This window comes from Ruditapes philippinarum, unplaced genomic scaffold, assembly GCF_026571515.1.
Source record: "Ruditapes philippinarum isolate M1 unplaced genomic scaffold, ASM2657151v2 ctg2318_1_1_1_1, whole genome shotgun sequence".
Taxonomy (NCBI): domain Eukaryota; kingdom Metazoa; phylum Mollusca; class Bivalvia; order Venerida; family Veneridae; genus Ruditapes; species Ruditapes philippinarum.
In genome coordinates, this window is record NW_026853267.1 from 36,875 (window position 1) to 55,977 (window position 19,103).

The following is a 19,103-nucleotide window of genomic DNA, read 5'->3' on the forward strand; positions in this document are numbered from 1 at the left end:
GGCAGTTATATTTGCGTGGTGTTTATATTTAGTGGTGTTCAGCCGCACTTGTTGCCACATAACTACTGTTACTCGGCTTACTTCCATAAGACATGAAAAGCAATAATTTATTGAGTACCAACATTAGGCAAAGGGTCAACTCGGCCCTATAGCAACTCGGCATGGGTCAACTCGGCACAGGTCAAATCGGCCCTCTATTAAAATTTTAACCTATTAGGATATACATTGTTTAGTTTATAAAAAAATTAAGGAGTAAATTACTATAAAGTATTCAGAGGTATGATCACTAACAAACAAAAAATTGAAAAAGTTGACAGTGCACATGTACGTATTATTTGAACAGGGCTTCCATTAAGCTTCAAAATTTGGAAGTCAAAGACTTCAAAATCTCTGATATTGGAAGTCACATTATATAGGTAAAGAAGGAAAAGTATTAAATTTTGGAAGTCACAAGCCAAAATGAAGGAGTAAATGACTCCCAAACTTCCACTAGTGGAAGCCCTGATTTGAAATTATCTTTGTTAAGAAGGGATATCAAGACAATATTGGTTGGGGACCACCAAACCCGGACGGCCCAGAAAATGCTTTATTTAGTATTTTCTTTGTTCTGTGGTTGTCAGTCACTTTTTTTATCAACAATAAGTGCATTTTTCTTTTAAAATTAAATTAATAAATTCATTTCAATCTCCGTAAATGGTAATATTTTAATGTCTATTTCAAGAAAGTTGATGTTGAAATTTGGGGGTCAAGAAAGCAATGCATGACCTCATATACCAGCTTTAATCATTTGCAGAGTGAATAATAGAATATCCTAAACTTCAGCATTTGTTGCTGAAATATTGTCTATCATGTTAAAAATTAAAAATCAAACCACCCAAGCTTTTATCTGAATTAAATCACATCATGTACATATCTGTCCGGACAAATGGTACTGTAGTGTAGACAATTTAGGTAATTTTGATTCCCTCCTTTTCAAGCCTCAGATATAAGTGTCAATACAATCAGAAATAAACAAACTAGTTTATTAGTTAGGAGAAGAACCTAGCTGAACTGTGTCAAATTTTTTGGTCTCTAGGTTAAAAATTATGAAATCTGTACAGAAAAATGTTCCAAAAGTGTCCGGTTGATGGTCTCCGACCAGTAAATGTTTTGATCTGAAAAGTTGAATTTTTATGACAATAAATGTTATTGTATTTAACACTGTTCTTTTTCGAACAATGCTGTTTGAACGATATATTGCACAAAAAACATCTGAAGTAGACAAAACGTGCATATAGAAATCGTAAATTCTTCCCATCTCTACAAATTCACATACAATTTGGTACTTTCATCTATTATAAATGACTCCTCCTACATTTACCTAGCAGTTGGTCACATTGGCAAAGTCTTTTGAAGTCTTGATAAGACCTCCCTCTAATGATTATTGACACTTCTAGCTTTCTACTATTCTAGTGTTCCAAACTATCTTAAGTGCCTGTCATACTTTCAAATATTTTGGAAGTGTCACGCTTTTCTGCATTATTATTATCATTCGAGTCTCCAGACGATAACTTAGTTTGATTGTTTTAATTTTTTAAAAAATAGAAAGGTACATTTGAATTTTTGTCTAACTTTTGATCGTGTAATAATTTCCCCTGCCATGAAGCTTCTTCAGCCATAACATTTTCTTTCGTCTGATGTGGCGTTGTTACAATATAAAAACAGGTATGCTGAATCCCTTACGCTACAGCAGTGATAAAGCATAGGGCATGCTTTATGGTATCATATAGGTCATATGCTGCAAAGTGTCCTGGAAATAATTCTGGACATTATGGCATGTATGGGCAGTGGCTAGCTGTACCAGGCCCCAATTATTAGCATTTGACAATAATAAGTCATTGATTTTATAAAATATGTAAAAACAGTGTCTCTAATGACGATGCCTGATCAGACTGCATGTATGTGTAGGCTGGCCTAGCTAAAGGCTCTATGTTGGTGGCAAAGACTAATCAATGTTATATCCGGTTCAAGCAGGTGATGGGTTACGGTAGATGGAAAAACAGGAATAATAAATGATTACAGTCTAACTTGCCCATGTGACCACGTGTATTAAGCAACTTTTGTCTTAAACTACCACTTTAAATTCCCTCCAATCATTTTCTCTCTATATCTTTAATGTATTAGGCGACTTTTGCTCAACGCGACCAGCCACCGCTAATTAGTCACCTAATTGAGATCAATCTTTTCATTAAACGACCACATTTACCGTCAAGTAATTGTGTTTTTAGAGAACGCCGCCTCGTAAAGTCACAAGTGTCAAAAATCAAACACAACAAATAAACGTGTGAAAAACTCTGTTTCCCAAACCGTTTTAGCGTATGCAAATGAAGTTAAGTATATGCGTGACGTGTATTATCCAATAATATCAAAAAAACTATGCAACGCTACGCCCCTACTGAGATGGTGTATACGCTTTGCTTGTTGACATTTAGACTGCATTGAATTGAGCTTGAACTTGATCAGCAATTAAATTAATTGTAACAATAAGATGTAGTTGTTTATTTCTAATGAAAAAATGCACAACATAAAGCATCTTCACTAATAGGTTTTCGTGTTGGAGTAAAGGAAAAACAACCGAGAAGTTAGAAAATTCTCGAAAAAATGTCAAACATGTACGTAATGGATCAAAACTGTTTTGTCAATAAATATCAGAAAGATATTTTTTACATTAGCATCCATTTAGATTATCGGAGCGTACTAATTATTCAACATTTATATAAAAATGAAGTTGAAAAACATTCCCACTGCATAAGAAAGATTTCATCTATAAATTTTGACTTTTATATCATGCTTTGTCTAAGAGACCATTTCATTAATCGACCGTTTTGGATGTTTCCCTTGCGTGGTCGCTTAATACAAGTTTGACTGTATTGTTTTAACTGGACCACAATAAATAAAAATGCTTAAATGCACATAATGCCTAAGAAATGAAAATTGTTCGTCCTTCTTTAGAAACAGCAGTCGTGAGTTTTAAGATGTTGAAATAATGGTTTATGAGTATTTTAGATGCTTATCACATGAAGAAAGAAGCACCAAATGTGAAATTATTTGTTATAAAAGTAGCAAAATGTAAACAAAGTAGTATCTTGACTTCTGTACAAAATACTAAATTACAATAACTGCCCTAATCACCAAAAGGCAATAGAAGCAAAAATTGGTGAAGCCATTGAGTAACTTTTGGAAACTATAACAGAGCACCAAAATAAGAAATAAAAATAAAACCAAATTCTGAGGCACAATGGGCCTTTAAAAATCAGACAGGCGTCTTTTACTACTGTTTACACTCTGACTGCTTTTGAATCTTTATAGTAAGTGAACTGTATACACAGTGATTTTTTTTCTAATTTTTAAAACAACCTGTGGCTTTCTGAAGGGGGGAAATACAGCGCGATAAATCAGAAAAGGGGGAAAACCTGAAATCAAATTCCAACAACTGAAAATGGAATTTACCCACACATTTTATAAGAAAAAATATTTCAATTCAATTAACTATTCATGGTATATAGCAGGGGCTATCTATAGGGACAGATTTCTGTCTTCTTGCTCATGTAAGTCAGATGCTGTTAGGTCATGGTTTGGTAGGGAAGATCACAAGGCATTTTAGGGGAAAATATTAGCATTTTTAGGGGAAAATACACCTATTTTAAGCTAGGGGAAACAGCCTTTATTCGGCTGTGAAATACAGTGAAAAAAATCACTGATACATGATGAGGATATTAAGTTAACAGTAAATTTATCATTATTATTATATATTTTTAGGTTAACATACATGTACCAAAATGCCAGGCTCAAAAAAGAAGGATTTATATATAGCAAAGAGTATTGGGAAACTCAATGAGATGGCCGAGCTGCCAGCAAAGTTCAAGAACACGAATGCAAAACTGTAAGTATCATGAAAGTTTCAGGCAGTTTTTGGTCATTGCAAATTTTATAATTGTGGTAGGTACATTGTAAAGCAGTCTCAAAATCAAAGTTCCTGTATTCATTGGTCATAATCATGACTGAATGATGCTGTTTTGGCATAATGAGTGAAATTGTTTACTCCAACAAATGGTCAATGCATAAAAATGCGTTAAAATTTGACAACAAAATTTGTGGAAAGATGTCTCTGATACCATACTGGAATGATTCCGGCAGATTTGTAGGATTTTATATCAGGAATTTTAGTTTGGGAATTTTTTTTTAAAGATTGGGAAAAAATAAGCATATTTGCCATTTGGAAGGGGTCTGATAATTTGACCTGTGATGACACTTGGAAAAGCCAAGTCAACTTGAAATTAAAGAACACCCTGTAAGTAAAGCCAAAAAATTGACCCTTTAATGATCTTTGTTTATAAGTTTGACTGTATTTAGTTATGATTTTTTGTATACGTTCAGTTTGGTAAAGCAAAATTGTCGATGAAGGCCATGTCTGGTCACTCCTTTTGATGGTCTTTGATTACAAGTTTGACTGTATTTAGTTATGATTTGTGTATACGTTCAGTTTGGTGAAGACGGCAGACAAGATGTTGAAGGAGGCTGAGCACAGTGAGATGATGGAAGACGAGGAACGTGCCTACGTCTTGTTCATGAAATATTTCAACGTCGTAACTTTCCTGAAAAGATCTGCTGACTACAAGAAACAAAAGGTTAGCAAGCCAATTTATGCTCTTTTTATGCAAACTTTATGAACATAAAGGGCAGTAACTAGGTGTCCTTTATTTTTGGTTTAATTGTAACTACGTGACCTTTATATTTGGGCTAATTGTGCCGGAAAAAATCAAGTTATCACTGTGAACATATAGTCACTGGCTTTTCTTATTAGCCTTTGGTCAGATAATTCTCGTTAAACCATTTTCAGGTAGCTATCCAGCTAGCTTACGGAACGTCAGTGGTTCTATTTGTGTCTTTAATAATGGATGGAAGGGCATCAGAAGTCCTTCTCCACCAGTAAAGCTGGAAAGTTGCCATATTTATAACCTATACATGTACTGTGTTGGTGCCATGTAAAAACTCAAACAAACAAAAATCTTTTATATTTACTTAGCATATTAAAGTTTTAAGATATCTTTGCATGATCCCAGGGGCCATCTATGAAATGATGCCAATGCTCTTGTCTTAAGATGTATCTGTTTCATTTATGATCTGTTAAAGTCTGTTATGAATAAAAACTTAACTGTTTTTTTTATTGAAGTAGATAATCTGATTTATGTATGTATGAAATGTAACAGATTTAAGCTCAACTATTAAAAAAAATGGAGAGCTATTTCACATACCCTGGTGTTGCCATGATCAAATTTTGGTGAATTTTTGCAAGCACGTTGGTTTCTCTAAAACAAAAGAGAATGGGTTGAAACTGAACACACTTGGTTCCCTGTAATTATGTAACACAATGGGCCCAGGTGTCATAACTCTTGAGTTAAATTGTACTGAGTTAATGCCCCTTTCCTTACTGTCGAGCACTAAGAATAGTGTTATGTATGCAACATATTACATGTATATAATTTATATCTGACCAGTTGGTATTTCCAATATTATCATTGTTCTATTTTTAGAACATAAACTACATGTATGTACTAGAAGGTTCTTAACTGTTGTAGAAAACTCATGCATTATATTTAGATAGAAACTTCTGGAATGATCTTTATTGTTGAAGTTGCTAGATTATGATTACTTGAGAACATAATAGACCTTTCTGGAAACTTCTTAGTTAATATATATAAGGAGACATTTTTCATTGATCTTATCTTTAAGTCATCAGTTACCTTTTAAGTCATCAGTGATCTTTAAGTCATCAGTTACCTTTTAAGTCATCAATATATTTAGAGTATTTTACAACTTGGATATTAAGTGATTTATTGGAGCTTGGATTATTTTGAAATAGTTAAAATTATTCTTGTGGATTTTATTGTGGGAATTTATTCTAAAGTGTTCTTGGATTTTACTTGGATTTAAATGTGCTATTCAAAAAAGGATCATTCCAGGATCAGACTAGACATTTGATATTTCATTTTTATTTGGACTTCAGGTATTTGTAAAGATAATTTGTTATTTTATTTTTTTTTCTTTAATAATTTTTCTGTAATAAATTTGTTATTGTTACAAGTTTGTTGCTGGCTTTTCTTTCTCGTTACGCCTGGCTCGTAACAGAAATTGGGGGCTCGTCCGGGATTGAATATTTCTTTTTGGCTACATTATTGGAAATTATTACCATTTATTCTACATTTTATTATTACCGTATTTACTCATCTGAGTTGATATCATAGTTGTTCTATTAAGTGTACCTTTCATTTTGAAATTTTTGAAACACATCACTTTCTGAGTTTAAAACCAGCAGCAAGCAGTCATGTCTTTTAATTTAGAAAAGTTTGTAGCTGACCCTTCCCAGGAGGTATTAGATTTGGCTAAGAAAACTGATTTGCTCAATCTTGCAAAAAAGTATAATTTATTAGAAATTAAATCTTCAATGCGTAAACAAGAAATTAAAAATCTTCTGATTCATTATTTTGTGGATGAAGATATTTTTGGAGAAGATGCACTTTCTCAGATTGTTGAAAAGCACTCTGAAATTTCTGAAATAAAGATAAAAGAGCTTGAATTACAATTTAAATTTGAACTAGAAAAAATGCAGTTTGAAAAAGAAAGGGAAGAAAAAGAAAGGGAAGAAAAAGAAAGGGAAAGGCAGTTTGAAAAAGAAAGAGAAGAGAGAAAATTAGAAAAAGAAAGAGAAGAGAGAGAATTTCAGTTAAGAATGAGAGAATTATAAATCAAAGAGAGAACAAATCAGTTTGAACATAGAATAAATTCAAAATTTGATGTCACTAAAAATATTAGGCTTGTTCCACCTTTCCAAGAAAAAGAAGTTGATAAGTATTTTCTTCATTTTGAAAAGGTTGCTGAAAATTTAAAATGGCCAATAGAGCACTGGACATTACTTTTACAGAGCGTCTTAATTGGTAAAGCTCGTGAAATCTATACACAACTTACTGTCGAACAAAGCTCTAATTATGATAATGTAAAAGAATTAATTCTGAAAGGTTATGAGTTAGAACCAGAGGCCTACAGGCAAAAATTCAGAAATTCTAAGAAAGAAATTGGTCAAACCCATGTCGAATTTGCAAGAGAAAAAGAACAACTTTTTGATCGGTGGTGTCTATCTAAGAAAATTAATAAAAATCATGAAAAGCTCAGACAGCTCATGTTAGTTGAAGAGTTTAAACGTTGCATTCACTCTGATGTTAAATCTTTCTTAGATGAAAAACAGGTAGAAACTTTGGAAGAAGCTGCCCGTCTAGCTGATGATTATTCTTTAACCCACAAAGTCTCATTTTTAAATAAAGGGAAGTCCACACCCTCACATTTTAATTCCAAGTTCAGTTCTGGTAATTTATCTGGCTTATCTAGTCAGTCAAATACTCCCAAACCAAAGTCATCTGATGAACATAAAGGTCATAGTCCCTTATCTCGTCCTACATGCAATTATTGCAAGAAAACTGGACATCTTATTTCTGATTGCTTTACCTTAAAAAGGAGGCAACAACAACGTGATGAGGCCAAACCCACAGGTCTTACCACTTCAAGGTCTGAACCTCAGTCTTGTATTGATAACAATGCAATTTTGAAGGTCAAAGAACCCAAGTCTGATTCTATAATGGAGATTTATGAACCATTCCTTTCGGACGGTTCCGTGTCACTTATCGGTGATACTTGCCCACCTACCCCTATTAAAATTTTAAGAGACACAGGAGCTTCTCAATCTCTTATTTTAGCAGATACACTGCCTTTTTCTGAGAAGACTTCTTCTGGATCTAGTGTCCTTATTCAGGGTGTAGAGTGTGGTTTTTCTAATGTCCCTCTCCATAATATTTATTTGTCCTCAGATTTGGTAACTGGGCCGGTGGCTGTAGGTATAAGATCTTTCTTACCCTTTAAAGGTGTTCATTTATTGCTAGGTAATGACTTAGCTGGAGATAAGGTAGTGGTTAATCCACTTGTAACTGACACTCCTTGTGTGGATCAGATACCTGATCCCATTGAGCAGGAAATTCCTGACCTTTACCCTTCATGTGCAGTTACTCGAGCTATGGCTAAGAAGGCCATTCAAGAAGACAATTTTTGTTCAGATATTGACTTAGCTGATACTTTTATAGGTCAGTCTTTTGATAATGAAATAAATTTTTCTCACACTCCTACTCTGCCTGAAACTCAGACAGATTTTTCAATATCTGACTTTTCTACACCAAGATCTAAAGATCAAGGTCATGACATGCTGTCAAGGTCACAGCTTATCCAGGAACAACAAAATGATTCTGAGGTTTCAGTCCTTTATCAAAAGGCTTTTAGTGAAGATGAAGCTTTACAAGTCCCTGTTTGTTATTATGAAAATAATGGGATTTTAATGAGAAAATGGCGACCGCCCGATGTCCCTGCTGAAGAGGAGTGGACAGTTAATCACCAAATTGTGGTCCCTAAATCATATCGCCAGGAAATATTAAGCTTGGCTCATGAAACACCCATGGCAGGTCATTTAGGTGTTAATAAAACCTACCATAAAATTCTCAGTCATTTTTATTGGCCTGGCCTTAAAGCAGATGTATCTAGGTACTGTAAATCTTGTCATACTTGTCAGATGGTTGGAAAACCTAACCAGACAATACCTAAAGCTCATTTACAGCCTATTCCTGCATTTGATGAACCTTTTAGTAGAGTTATTATTGACTGTGTAGGTCCATTACCAAAAACTAAATCAGGTTCTCAGTACTTATTAACTATTATGTGTGCTTCTACGCGCTTCCCTGAAGCTATTCCTTTAAGGAATATTAAAGCCAAAACTATTATTAAGGCTCTTGTGAAATTTTTCACTTTTGTTGGTTTACCTAAATCAGTACAGTCTGATCAAGGGTCAAACTTTATGTCTGGTATTTTCCAGCAGGTCATGCACGAGTTAGGAATTACTCAATATAGGTCTTCAGCCTATCACCCTGAAAGTCAAGGTGCATTAGAAAGATTTCACCAGACTCTGAAAAATATGATAAGGTCATATTGTTTTGACACTGAAAAAGACTGGGATGAAGGCATCCATTTATTGTTATTTGCTGTAAGAGAATCTGTTCAGGAATCTCTTGGCTTCAGCCCTTTTGAATTAGTATTTGGTCACACTGTCAGAGGACCCTTAAAACTTATAAAAGAGAAATTCCTTTCTGAAGATGACATATCTTTAAATTTGCTTCAGTATGTATCAGATTTTCGTAATAGGTTGACTAATGCATGTGAGTTAGCTAGGGTTAATTTAAAATCAACACAAAGTAAAATGAAATCAAGGTATGATGAGAATGCTCAGGAAAGAAGTTTTAACCCTGGTGATAGAGTACTTGCTCTTTTACCTATACCTGGAAAACCATTACAGGCAAGATACTTTGGTCCTTATACTATTGAAAAGAAAGTCAGTGACCTTAATTATATTATTAATACTCCTGGGAGGCGAAAGCAAAAACAAATGTGTCACATAAATATGTTAAAAGAATATTTTGATAGAGATAGCAAAATTAGTAAACCTATATCTTTTGTAAACTCTGTTCCACAAAATCAATGTTCAATTGAATCTAATAGGTGTGAAAATTTTGAAAAGTCTGATCCTGGTTCAGCAAAGCTTGAAAACTCTGATATTCTGAAAAATCTGGATGAAAAACTTGCTCATTTAGAACCGTCGAAACGAGATGAACTGAAACAGCTTATTAATGAATATGAACATTTATTTCCTGATATTCCCACACGGACTGATAAAATACATCATGACGTCATTCTTGAAAACTCTGAACCAATAAAACAACATCCATATAGAACGAATCCTGTAAAACAAAAATACCTAAGACAAGAAGTTCAGTATTTATTGGATAATGACTTTATTGAACCAAGTCAAAGCAGTTACAGCTCTCCATGTATTCTTGTACCGAAATCAAATGGAACATATAGAATGTGTACAGATTACCGTAAAGTGAACTCTGTAACAAAAACTGATTCATTTCCTATACCAAGAATTGATGACTGTATTGACAAAATTGGAAAAGCAAAGTATGTGACAAAGTTTGATCTTCTAAAAGGATTCTGGCAAGTTCCACTTACTGCTAGAGCTAAAGAAATATCAGCCTTTGTAACACCAGACAGCTTATATCAATATAAAGTCATGCCATTTGGTATGAAAAACTCACCAGCAACTTTTCAGAGGCTTATAAACATGGTAATATCTGGTCTACACGGATGTGACGCATACATTGATGACGCAATCATCTACTCTGATGAATGGGAGGAACATCTCACAACTATAAGAGCATTCTTTGACCGACTAAGTGATGCTAAATTGACAGTTAATCTTGCAAAAAGTGAATTTTGTCATGCAATTTTAACATTTTTAGGACATGTAGTGGGACAGGGTAAAGTAAAACCAATAGAAGCTAAGGTCAAAGCTATCTCTGAATGTCCTGTGCCTACTTGTAAAAGACAACTGATGCGATTTCTTGGTATGGCAGGGTATTATCGTAAATTTTGTAATAATTTTTTTGGTTATTGCAGAACCATTGACAGATTTGCTAAAGAAAAGAAACAAATTCATTTGGAATGACAAGTGTCAAATGGCATTTGACAGCCTTAAAGTCATACTTAAGAGTGCACCAGTTCTCTTGGCACCAGATTTTAATAAAAACTTTAAGTTAGCTGTAGATGCTAGTGACATAGGTGCTGGAAGTGTATTGATCCAAGAAGACAACAATGGTGTTGACCATCCTGTTTGTTACTTTTCTAAAAAGTTTAATGAACATCAGAAAAATTACTCTACTATAGAGAAAGAGTGCCTTGCTCTTATTCTTGCTATTCAGCATTTTGAAGTTTATCTAACTTCTTCAAAGTTGCCTGTTGTTGTCTTTAGTGATCACAACCCCCTCACTTTCTTGCATAAACTTAAAAACAAAAATCAAAGGTTGTTGAGGTGGAGCTTATTTTTGCAAGAATATAGTCTTGACATTAGACACATTAAAGGGAAAGATAATTTGATCCCTGATGCACTTTCACGTGTCTAAAACTGTTATTTGCAGTATTTTAAATTTAACATTTATATGATATGATTGATTATTTTTTTTGTTGTTGTTTGCTATTGTTTGTAATAGCATTTATATGATATGATTGGTTATTTTTTTGTTGTTGTTTGCTATTGTTTGTAATACACATATATATGAATGTATAAAATTGTTTTACATTTCTCCTATGTTATTTGTAAGTTACATTGTTTGAATTTATGTAAAAGAAATATTCATTTCATTCATATTTCTTTTTCTTGAAGAGGGGAAGTGTTATGTATGCAACATATTACATGTATATAATTTATATCTGACCAGTTGGTATTTCCAATATTATCATTGTTCTATTTTTAGAACATAAACTACATGTATGTACTAGAAGGTTCTTAACTGTTGTAGAAAACTCATGCATTATATTTAGATAGAAACTTCTGGAATGATCTTTATTGTTGAAGTTGCTAGATTATGATTACTTGAGAACATAATAGACCTTTCTGGAAACTTCTTAGTTAATATATATAAGGAGACATTTTTCATTAATCTTATCTTTAAGTCATCAGTTACCTTTTAAGTCATCAGTGATCTTTAAGTCATCAGTTACCTTTTAAGTCATCAATATATTTAGAGTATTTTACAACTTGGATATTAAGTGATTTATTGGAGCTTGGATTATTTTGAAATAGTTAAAATTATTCTTGTGGATTTTATTGTGGGAATTTATTCTAAAGTGTTCTTGGATTTTACTTGGATTTAAATGTGCTATTCAAAAAAGGATCATTCCAGGATCAGACTAGACATTTGATATTTCATTTTTATTTGGACTTCAGGTATTTGTAAAGATAATTTGTTATTTTATTTTTTTTTCTTTAATAATTTTTCTGTAATAAATTTGTTATTGTTACAAGTTTGTTGCTGGCTTTTCTTTCTCGTTACGCCTGGCTCGTAACAATAGTCAAGTGAATAGTCTTACGGACAGATCTTTTGCTTTTAACATATTTTCTCAGTTCTACTGGTGTTGATGTTTGTCCCAAAATACTGGTATAAAAACCCTGTAAAATAAGTGAAGTAAAACTGGTTTGACAATACATTTATTTCGATTTTAAAGAAATGGAGGGTTTTTGTTTTACAGGCATACTATGATGATTTGTTAGGCGCAAAAAATCTTCTCACATCTATAAGCAAGGCTGAGGAACTGTCGTCCAGTCTTAAGAAGAGGTACATGTATTATGTTATATTCTATTTAAAGCATCACTTGGGCATGTGTTAAGAAAATTTGTAGAACTAAATTTAAGCGAAGAAGTAATTTCAATTTAACTGACTTCATTTTTTTTCTCAATGTCATATACAAAAAATATATAACATGCAACCAGGCCTTTTTTGACAGGTTGGGGAAGCAACCCTGCCCTTAATTTTTGGGGAAAATTATACAGTATATTTGCAAAATGGGAAGAAAAAAGTTGATGTAAATTCAATTTTTCGGGAAAACTGCATGGTTTTAAAGAATTTTTCTTTATATAGCTATATAATGGCCCCTGCATAACATGCCATGTTTTTTTAGCTCACCTGTCACAAAGTGACAGGATGAGCTTTTGTGATCGCTTTTCGTCCGTCCGGCGACCGTCCGTCCGTAAACATTTACTTTAAATGACATCTCATAAACCACTAAGCCAATTTCATCCAAACTTTACAGGAATGTTCCTTTGGTGGTCACCTTTAAAAATTGCCATGGCAACCAATAGAAAAAACTTAAAATATCTTCTTTAAAAAACCCCAAAGAGGTAGAGCTTAGATATTTGGCATGAAACATCTCTAGTGAGTGTCTATCAAGTTTGTTCAAATAAAAGCCCTGGGGTCAAAATTGGCCCCGCACCAGGGGGGGTCATTGATTTTCCCTATATGCATATAGTAAAAACTTAAAAAATCTTCTTTTAAAGTTCCCAAAGAGCTAGAGCTAAGATATTTAACATGAAACATCTTCTAATGGGTGTCTACCAAGTTTGTTCAAATAAAAGCCCTGGGGTCAAAATTGGCCCCGCCCCGGGGGTCATTGATTTTCCTTATATGTGTATAGCAAAAACTTAAAAAATCTTCTTTTAAAAAAACCCAAATAGCTAGAGTTTAGATACTTAGCATGAAACATCTTCTAGTGAGTGTCTATCAAATTTGTTCAAATAAAAGCCCTGGGGTCAAAATTGGCCCCGCCCGGGGGTCATTGATTTTCCCTTATGTTTATAGTAAAAACTTAAAAAATTTTCTTTTAAAGAACCCAAAGAGCTATAGCTAAGATATTTAGCATGAAACATCTTCTAATTAATGAGTGTTTATCAAATTTGTTCAAATAAAAGCCCTGGGGTCAAAATTGGCCCCGCCGCAGGGGGTCATTGATTTTTTAGCTCGACTATTCGAAGAATATGAGAGCTATTGTAGTCGCGTCGGCGTCGGCGTCTGCGTCCGCGTCGGCGTCTGCGTTGGTTAAAGTTTTTTGTAAAGTCAAATATCTCAATTATTACTTGAGATATTCAATTGAAACTTACAATACTTATTTATAGTAACAAGGTTCATCTGATTAACAAGTTGGATAACTCTGCCTACAATATTGACAGAATTATGCCCCTTTTTAACTTAGAAATTTTGGTTAAAGTTTTTTGTAAAGTCAAATATCTCAATTATTGCTTGAGAATTTCAATTGAAACTTACAATACTTATTTATAGTAACAAGGTACATCAGATTGACAAGTTGGATATTTCTGCCTACAATATTGACAAAATTATGCCCCTTTTAAACTTAGAAATTTTGGTTAAAGTTTTTTGTAAAGTCAAATATCTCAATTATTGCTTGAGATATTCAATTGAAACTTACAATACTTATTCATAGTAACAAGGTACATCAGATTGACAAGTTGGATAACTCTGCCTACAATATTGACAGAATTATGCCCCTTTGGAACTTAGAAATTTTGGTTAAAGTTTTTTTGTAAAGTCAAAATCAAATATCTCAATTATTGCTTGAGATATTCAATTGAAATGTAAAATACTTTTTTATTGTAACAATGTATATCAGTTTGCAATATTGCATAACTCTGCCTGCAATATTTGCAGAATTATTTGCCCCTTTGAAACTTAAAAATTTTGGTTTAAGGTCTTCAAAGATATTTACTTGAAACTTTACACATGCACTTAGGGTCATAATTGGAGGGTCATAATTGTATGTCACTGACCAAGTTCCATAACTCTATCTTGCATTAAGGCTGATTCATATCCCCTTTTCTACTTAGTCTCTTGGTTAATGTTTACATGCAAGTTTTACATATCTCAATAACTTTTGAAGATATTTACTTAAAACTTCACATATGCATTTAGGCTCATAATTGTAGGTCACTGACAAAGATCCATAATTCTATCTTGCATTTTGGCTGATTTTTCTCCCCTTTTTCAACTTAGAAATTCATGGTAAAGTTTTGTTTGTAAGCTGTTATCTCAATAACTACTGAAGGGTTTGTGCCTTTTTTGGGACAATTTTATGCATTCATAATAATAAAGCAGTGATTTACTTGATAAAACATCTTAATAACAAGCCTTTGTACCTTCTCTGTCAAATTTATGTAATCATAGGTAATTAGTATTATTATACTCAATAAAACACCCTTGTGACATTACCTTCCAAATAGTCAAGCCAATACTGTAAAATTAGACTCTCTGTAAGGCCTATTATGCTATAACATGAATTTATAAAAAAAATTTAGCCCTTTTGTGAACTTAAAAAATTCAACATTATCAAGGCTCTTTTACTATAAAGCACTTAGAATAGTCGAGCGTGCTGTCCTACCGACAGCTCTTGTTTCTATATGCATATAGTAAAAACTTAAAAAATCTTCTTTTAAAGAACCCAAAGAGCTAGAGCTAAGATATATAGCATGAAACATCTTCTAATGGGTGTCTACCAAATTTGTTCAAATAAAGAGCCCTGGGGTCATAACTGGCCCTGCTCTGGGGGCCTATATACAGGTGAGCTACTTCAGGGCCATCATGGCCCTCTTGTTTTTTTTCATCACTGGGCATAATAATGGTATATTTTGCCATTAATGAGAGCTTAATCATTGAACATAAAATAAACTTTATAAAAATAAAGAACCTCTAACAGAACTTGCATTACCTCTACTGCATACTATTTTTAGGGGCATTCTTAATACATTAATTAAAAATTTCATTTATATACAGGAATAACAACCCCTTAATCTCCTGCAATTTTTTTGTTAAGGGAGCTAGATATTTTTAAAAATCAGGAGCTACATATGTCTAAACTTTGCTCGTTTGTTAATAAGAATCTTATATCTTATACAGGTATGATGAGTTAGAAGCCAAAAATGTTGCCAGTAAACTTGCATCCCTCGATACCATAGAACAGAAAACAGAGAGCAAAGATGAGAAAAAGGCTGAAGATAGTGCCGATAAGTCAGACAAAAAGTTGGAACCAACCGAAAAACAGCCTGAAGGTACCTTTCATTCTTTACATATTTACAGCTGTCCTTAGAACAGCTACTGACTGGTTATTTTGGAGAATAATTGGTTATTTTGTAAAAGTAAGAAATTGTTACATTTGTATTTATACATGTAAGTCAAGGTCAAACAAAGTCTTAGGTAAGTTCTATTTATAGTCTCAGTTTTGCATTGGCAAAATTCTTGTCTGTCTTCCTTTGCCTTTATGGTGCTCAAAATTTTAAAGACTTATTTACTAGAGGTTCTAATTTCCAACAAAATTGTAACCATATTGTAGTGTTAGCATATATATTGCTTTGAAAAGCTCATTTTGTAAGAATGTTCATTTTTTATGCTCCTTTGCATATATAGCAATTGAGGTATCATTCTGTTGTCCTGTGTGCAGTTAATCCAACTAGTAAGGGAAGAACACCTTAAGTCCTACCTCTACCAATGGCCTCTTAATTTACATTCTATTTATATTTTGTATGGAAGTCAAAATACTACTTTGTTTACACAGAGATCTGCCGAGGATGCGATTTTGCGCCATTGGCGCTAAAAAAATGAGAATGGCGCAGGAAAATCGGCAGCAAAGGGCCAAGGGCGCATCTAAATTCTGTGCCAGACTTATAAGAAAACAAAACTGTCTGCTGGGTTATTTAGTCATCCAGTCAAAACTGGTACCAACAGCAACACGTTACCCATTCCCCTGTAATTACGCATATTCTTAAGTTGATCCATTCCCCTATAGCTTTTGTTCACGTTATCTACTTACGGCTTTTCTTTTCATAATCCCTTTCCCACACAGATACTCATTTCTACTACTGTAAATTTATAATCCAATAAAACAAACAAACAAAAAAATTATGCAACTAAGATCACTCAAGTTCACGCAAGCTTTGGCTGATGAAGTGTAAAAAATGATGTCTTTTTCGTCATCAGAATATTTGACAGGGTGATTAACCAATCAGGGGGACATTATGCATGACTTTTGTCATGATCAAAAGGTCTGTCGGCATCTTCGATGTATGCTTTCTACACAGAGGCATACAAGGAGTAATAAAATTCGTCAATATAAAGTGTGACAGGGACATTTGGTGCAAATTAGGAACAATTAAATGTATAAGGCACAGTATTAGACATAAGAAGTAAGAACCAGCAATTATGTGAATAAATCATGCAAATCAGATTTTTGAGCAGCCATTTGAAAAAATATTTTGCCTGCAATTAATATTAGTTAGAAAGTTACCGCCTAGGCATTTTTTTACTTATTGGTTTTACTTATTGGTTTTATCTTCTCTGTTAAATACGGAACCACTTGTCATAAAATATGATTTAAGTTCCATTACAAAGGAAATTCAATTTTCTACAAATTTTTTAACAGTCATTTAGGTCAATGTTTACTTATTTTCCCAAGGCCCATACTTTGGTCAAAATGGCCCATCATTTTCAGACCAAGTGGGCCCAGGGCCCAGTACTTTCAAATTTTTGGCAGATCTCTGGTTTACAGTTTGCTATCTTTACCACACATTACTGCACATCCAGCCCCAGTTTTGTCTGTTATTAAACATGTAACATGTTCTTAGTACGTTATTGAAGTATTATTAAACAAATATTTAACATTCTTAAAGACTAAAAAAACAACAACTGATTTCTGGGTCTTAATATGCCTATTAATCATTGGTCAAAGTTATTGATTTTTTCAAATCTGTATTGATAATTGATCGACAAAAATATGTGGACAATAGATCAATACCATTTCTATCTATGACAGTTATACCAATAACTGAATATAAGAACTAATGTATTTCTGAAAAATTGTAGGAATTAGCACCTTTTAAATTTCTTATATTTAATGGATAATCCCAGATTTAGTAACATTGTCAATAAAATTATTATCAAGACCTATCCTGATGTATAGAAATATTGAAAAGTTATATTATCATGTCTATCACTTGAAGAAGCTGTTTATCAATCAGGCAAAAATTGCCATAAAAAAATTCATTTCAAGAATAAACAACCTATTCATTTCTACAAAATATGTCAATCCTTTGGAAGCTTTTGCTGAACAATATTCTCTTGAAATTTTGGAAAATGAAAAATTCTTTTTGATAACGTGAACTTTTTATACTGTGCTCCTCTTAGTTCATGATACTTAATGCTTTGAAACAAGAAAGAAAATAAACAATAAACTTAATGTACAAAAATTGTCATAAGCTGTAACATATAAGTATTTTCTGCTGTATGACACAAGGAAACAACAACATATTCAATTCAAATCAAATTTACTGGTCAAGACGTAGATCATAGGGTGGCCATTTTGAAAACCATATGTCACAAATTTAAATTGCCAGAGACTCGCATAATATAATTTTATTCAACTTGTTCAATAAATTCAGTGTTAAACTTACACTCATTCAAACTATATTTATTTTAAATATGCCCCTTTGAAAGCAGCAAAGACCAGCCCACGTGTTTTAACATGCACATTATTTTGTATTTATACATTTTTGTAACTATAAAGACCAACCTGGCTTTTATTACTAAATTGCTTTATTTTATGCCCTTCCAGAGGCAGCAAAGACCAGCCCAGGTGTTGTAACATGCAATCAGTTATTTGACTTATTTGAGGACAGAGATGCTCAGCTTATACTCATGGATGTACGTTCAATGGAAGATTTCCAGGAGACGAGAATTAATCATAAAAATATAATCAACGTGCCTGCCGAGGCCATCAAACCAGGGTGAGCTACTTTGACAACTAGATTCTTCTTGTATACATCCACAACTGTTTATGTCAATTTTAAAATGACATTTAGCAAAATTTTTATAAATTTGAAATTTGGCGTCTGCGTCGGCGTAACCACTTATGTGAAAGTTTTTGTTATAGTTCAAATATTATCAAAGTCCATTGACATATGGCTTTGAAACTTTGCACACTTGTTCACCATCATGACCCCAACCTGTAGACAGGAGGAGGTAACTCTATCAAGCATTTTGACAGAATTATGCCCCTTTTTCGACTTAGAATTTATGTTAAAGTTTTTGTAATAGTTCAAATATTTTCAAAGTCCATTGACATATGGCTTTGAAACTTTGCACACTTGTTCCCTATCATGACCCCAACCTGTATACAGGAGGAGGTAACTCTATCAAGCACTTTGACAGAATTATGCCCCTTTTTCGACTTAGAATTTATGTTAAAGTTTCTGTAATACCTCAAATATTTTCAAAGTCCATGGACATATGGCTTTGAAACTTTGCACACTTGTTCACCATCATCACCCCAACCTGTAAACTGGAGGAGGTAACTGTATCAAGCATTTTGTTTTTACTATCAAGCACTAAGAATAGTCGAGCGTTGCTGTCCTACCGACAGCTCTTGTTTCCGATTGCCAAGGGTCCCTTAATCAGTCCCAAACAAAAAAGAAAAAAGTGCTGCATTATTCAATATAATTCTGTATAAATGAAATAATACAGAAATAAGCAAAATGAATGGATAGTTTAGGTGAATTATCAATTTCTTTTTACATAGTTTCA

The 19,103-nt window shown here is 33.2% G+C and overlaps 1 protein-coding gene across 1 annotated transcript in view; it reads left to right on the forward strand.

Annotated features, from left to right (window-relative positions):
• LOC132736332 (ubiquitin carboxyl-terminal hydrolase 8-like) overlaps positions 1-19,103 on the forward strand; it is a 43,385-nt gene that overhangs the window by 1,395 nt on the left and 22,887 nt on the right. The window contains exons 2-6 of the mRNA XM_060723442.1: positions 3,799-3,922; positions 4,523-4,667; positions 12,217-12,302; positions 15,429-15,580; positions 18,136-18,307. Coding sequence (XP_060579425.1) covers positions 3,819-3,922; positions 4,523-4,667; positions 12,217-12,302; positions 15,429-15,580; positions 18,136-18,307 — 659 coding nt within the window. The 5' untranslated portion in view covers positions 3,799-3,818. The remainder of the gene's footprint in view (positions 1-3,798; positions 3,923-4,522; positions 4,668-12,216; positions 12,303-15,428; positions 15,581-18,135; positions 18,308-19,103) is intronic.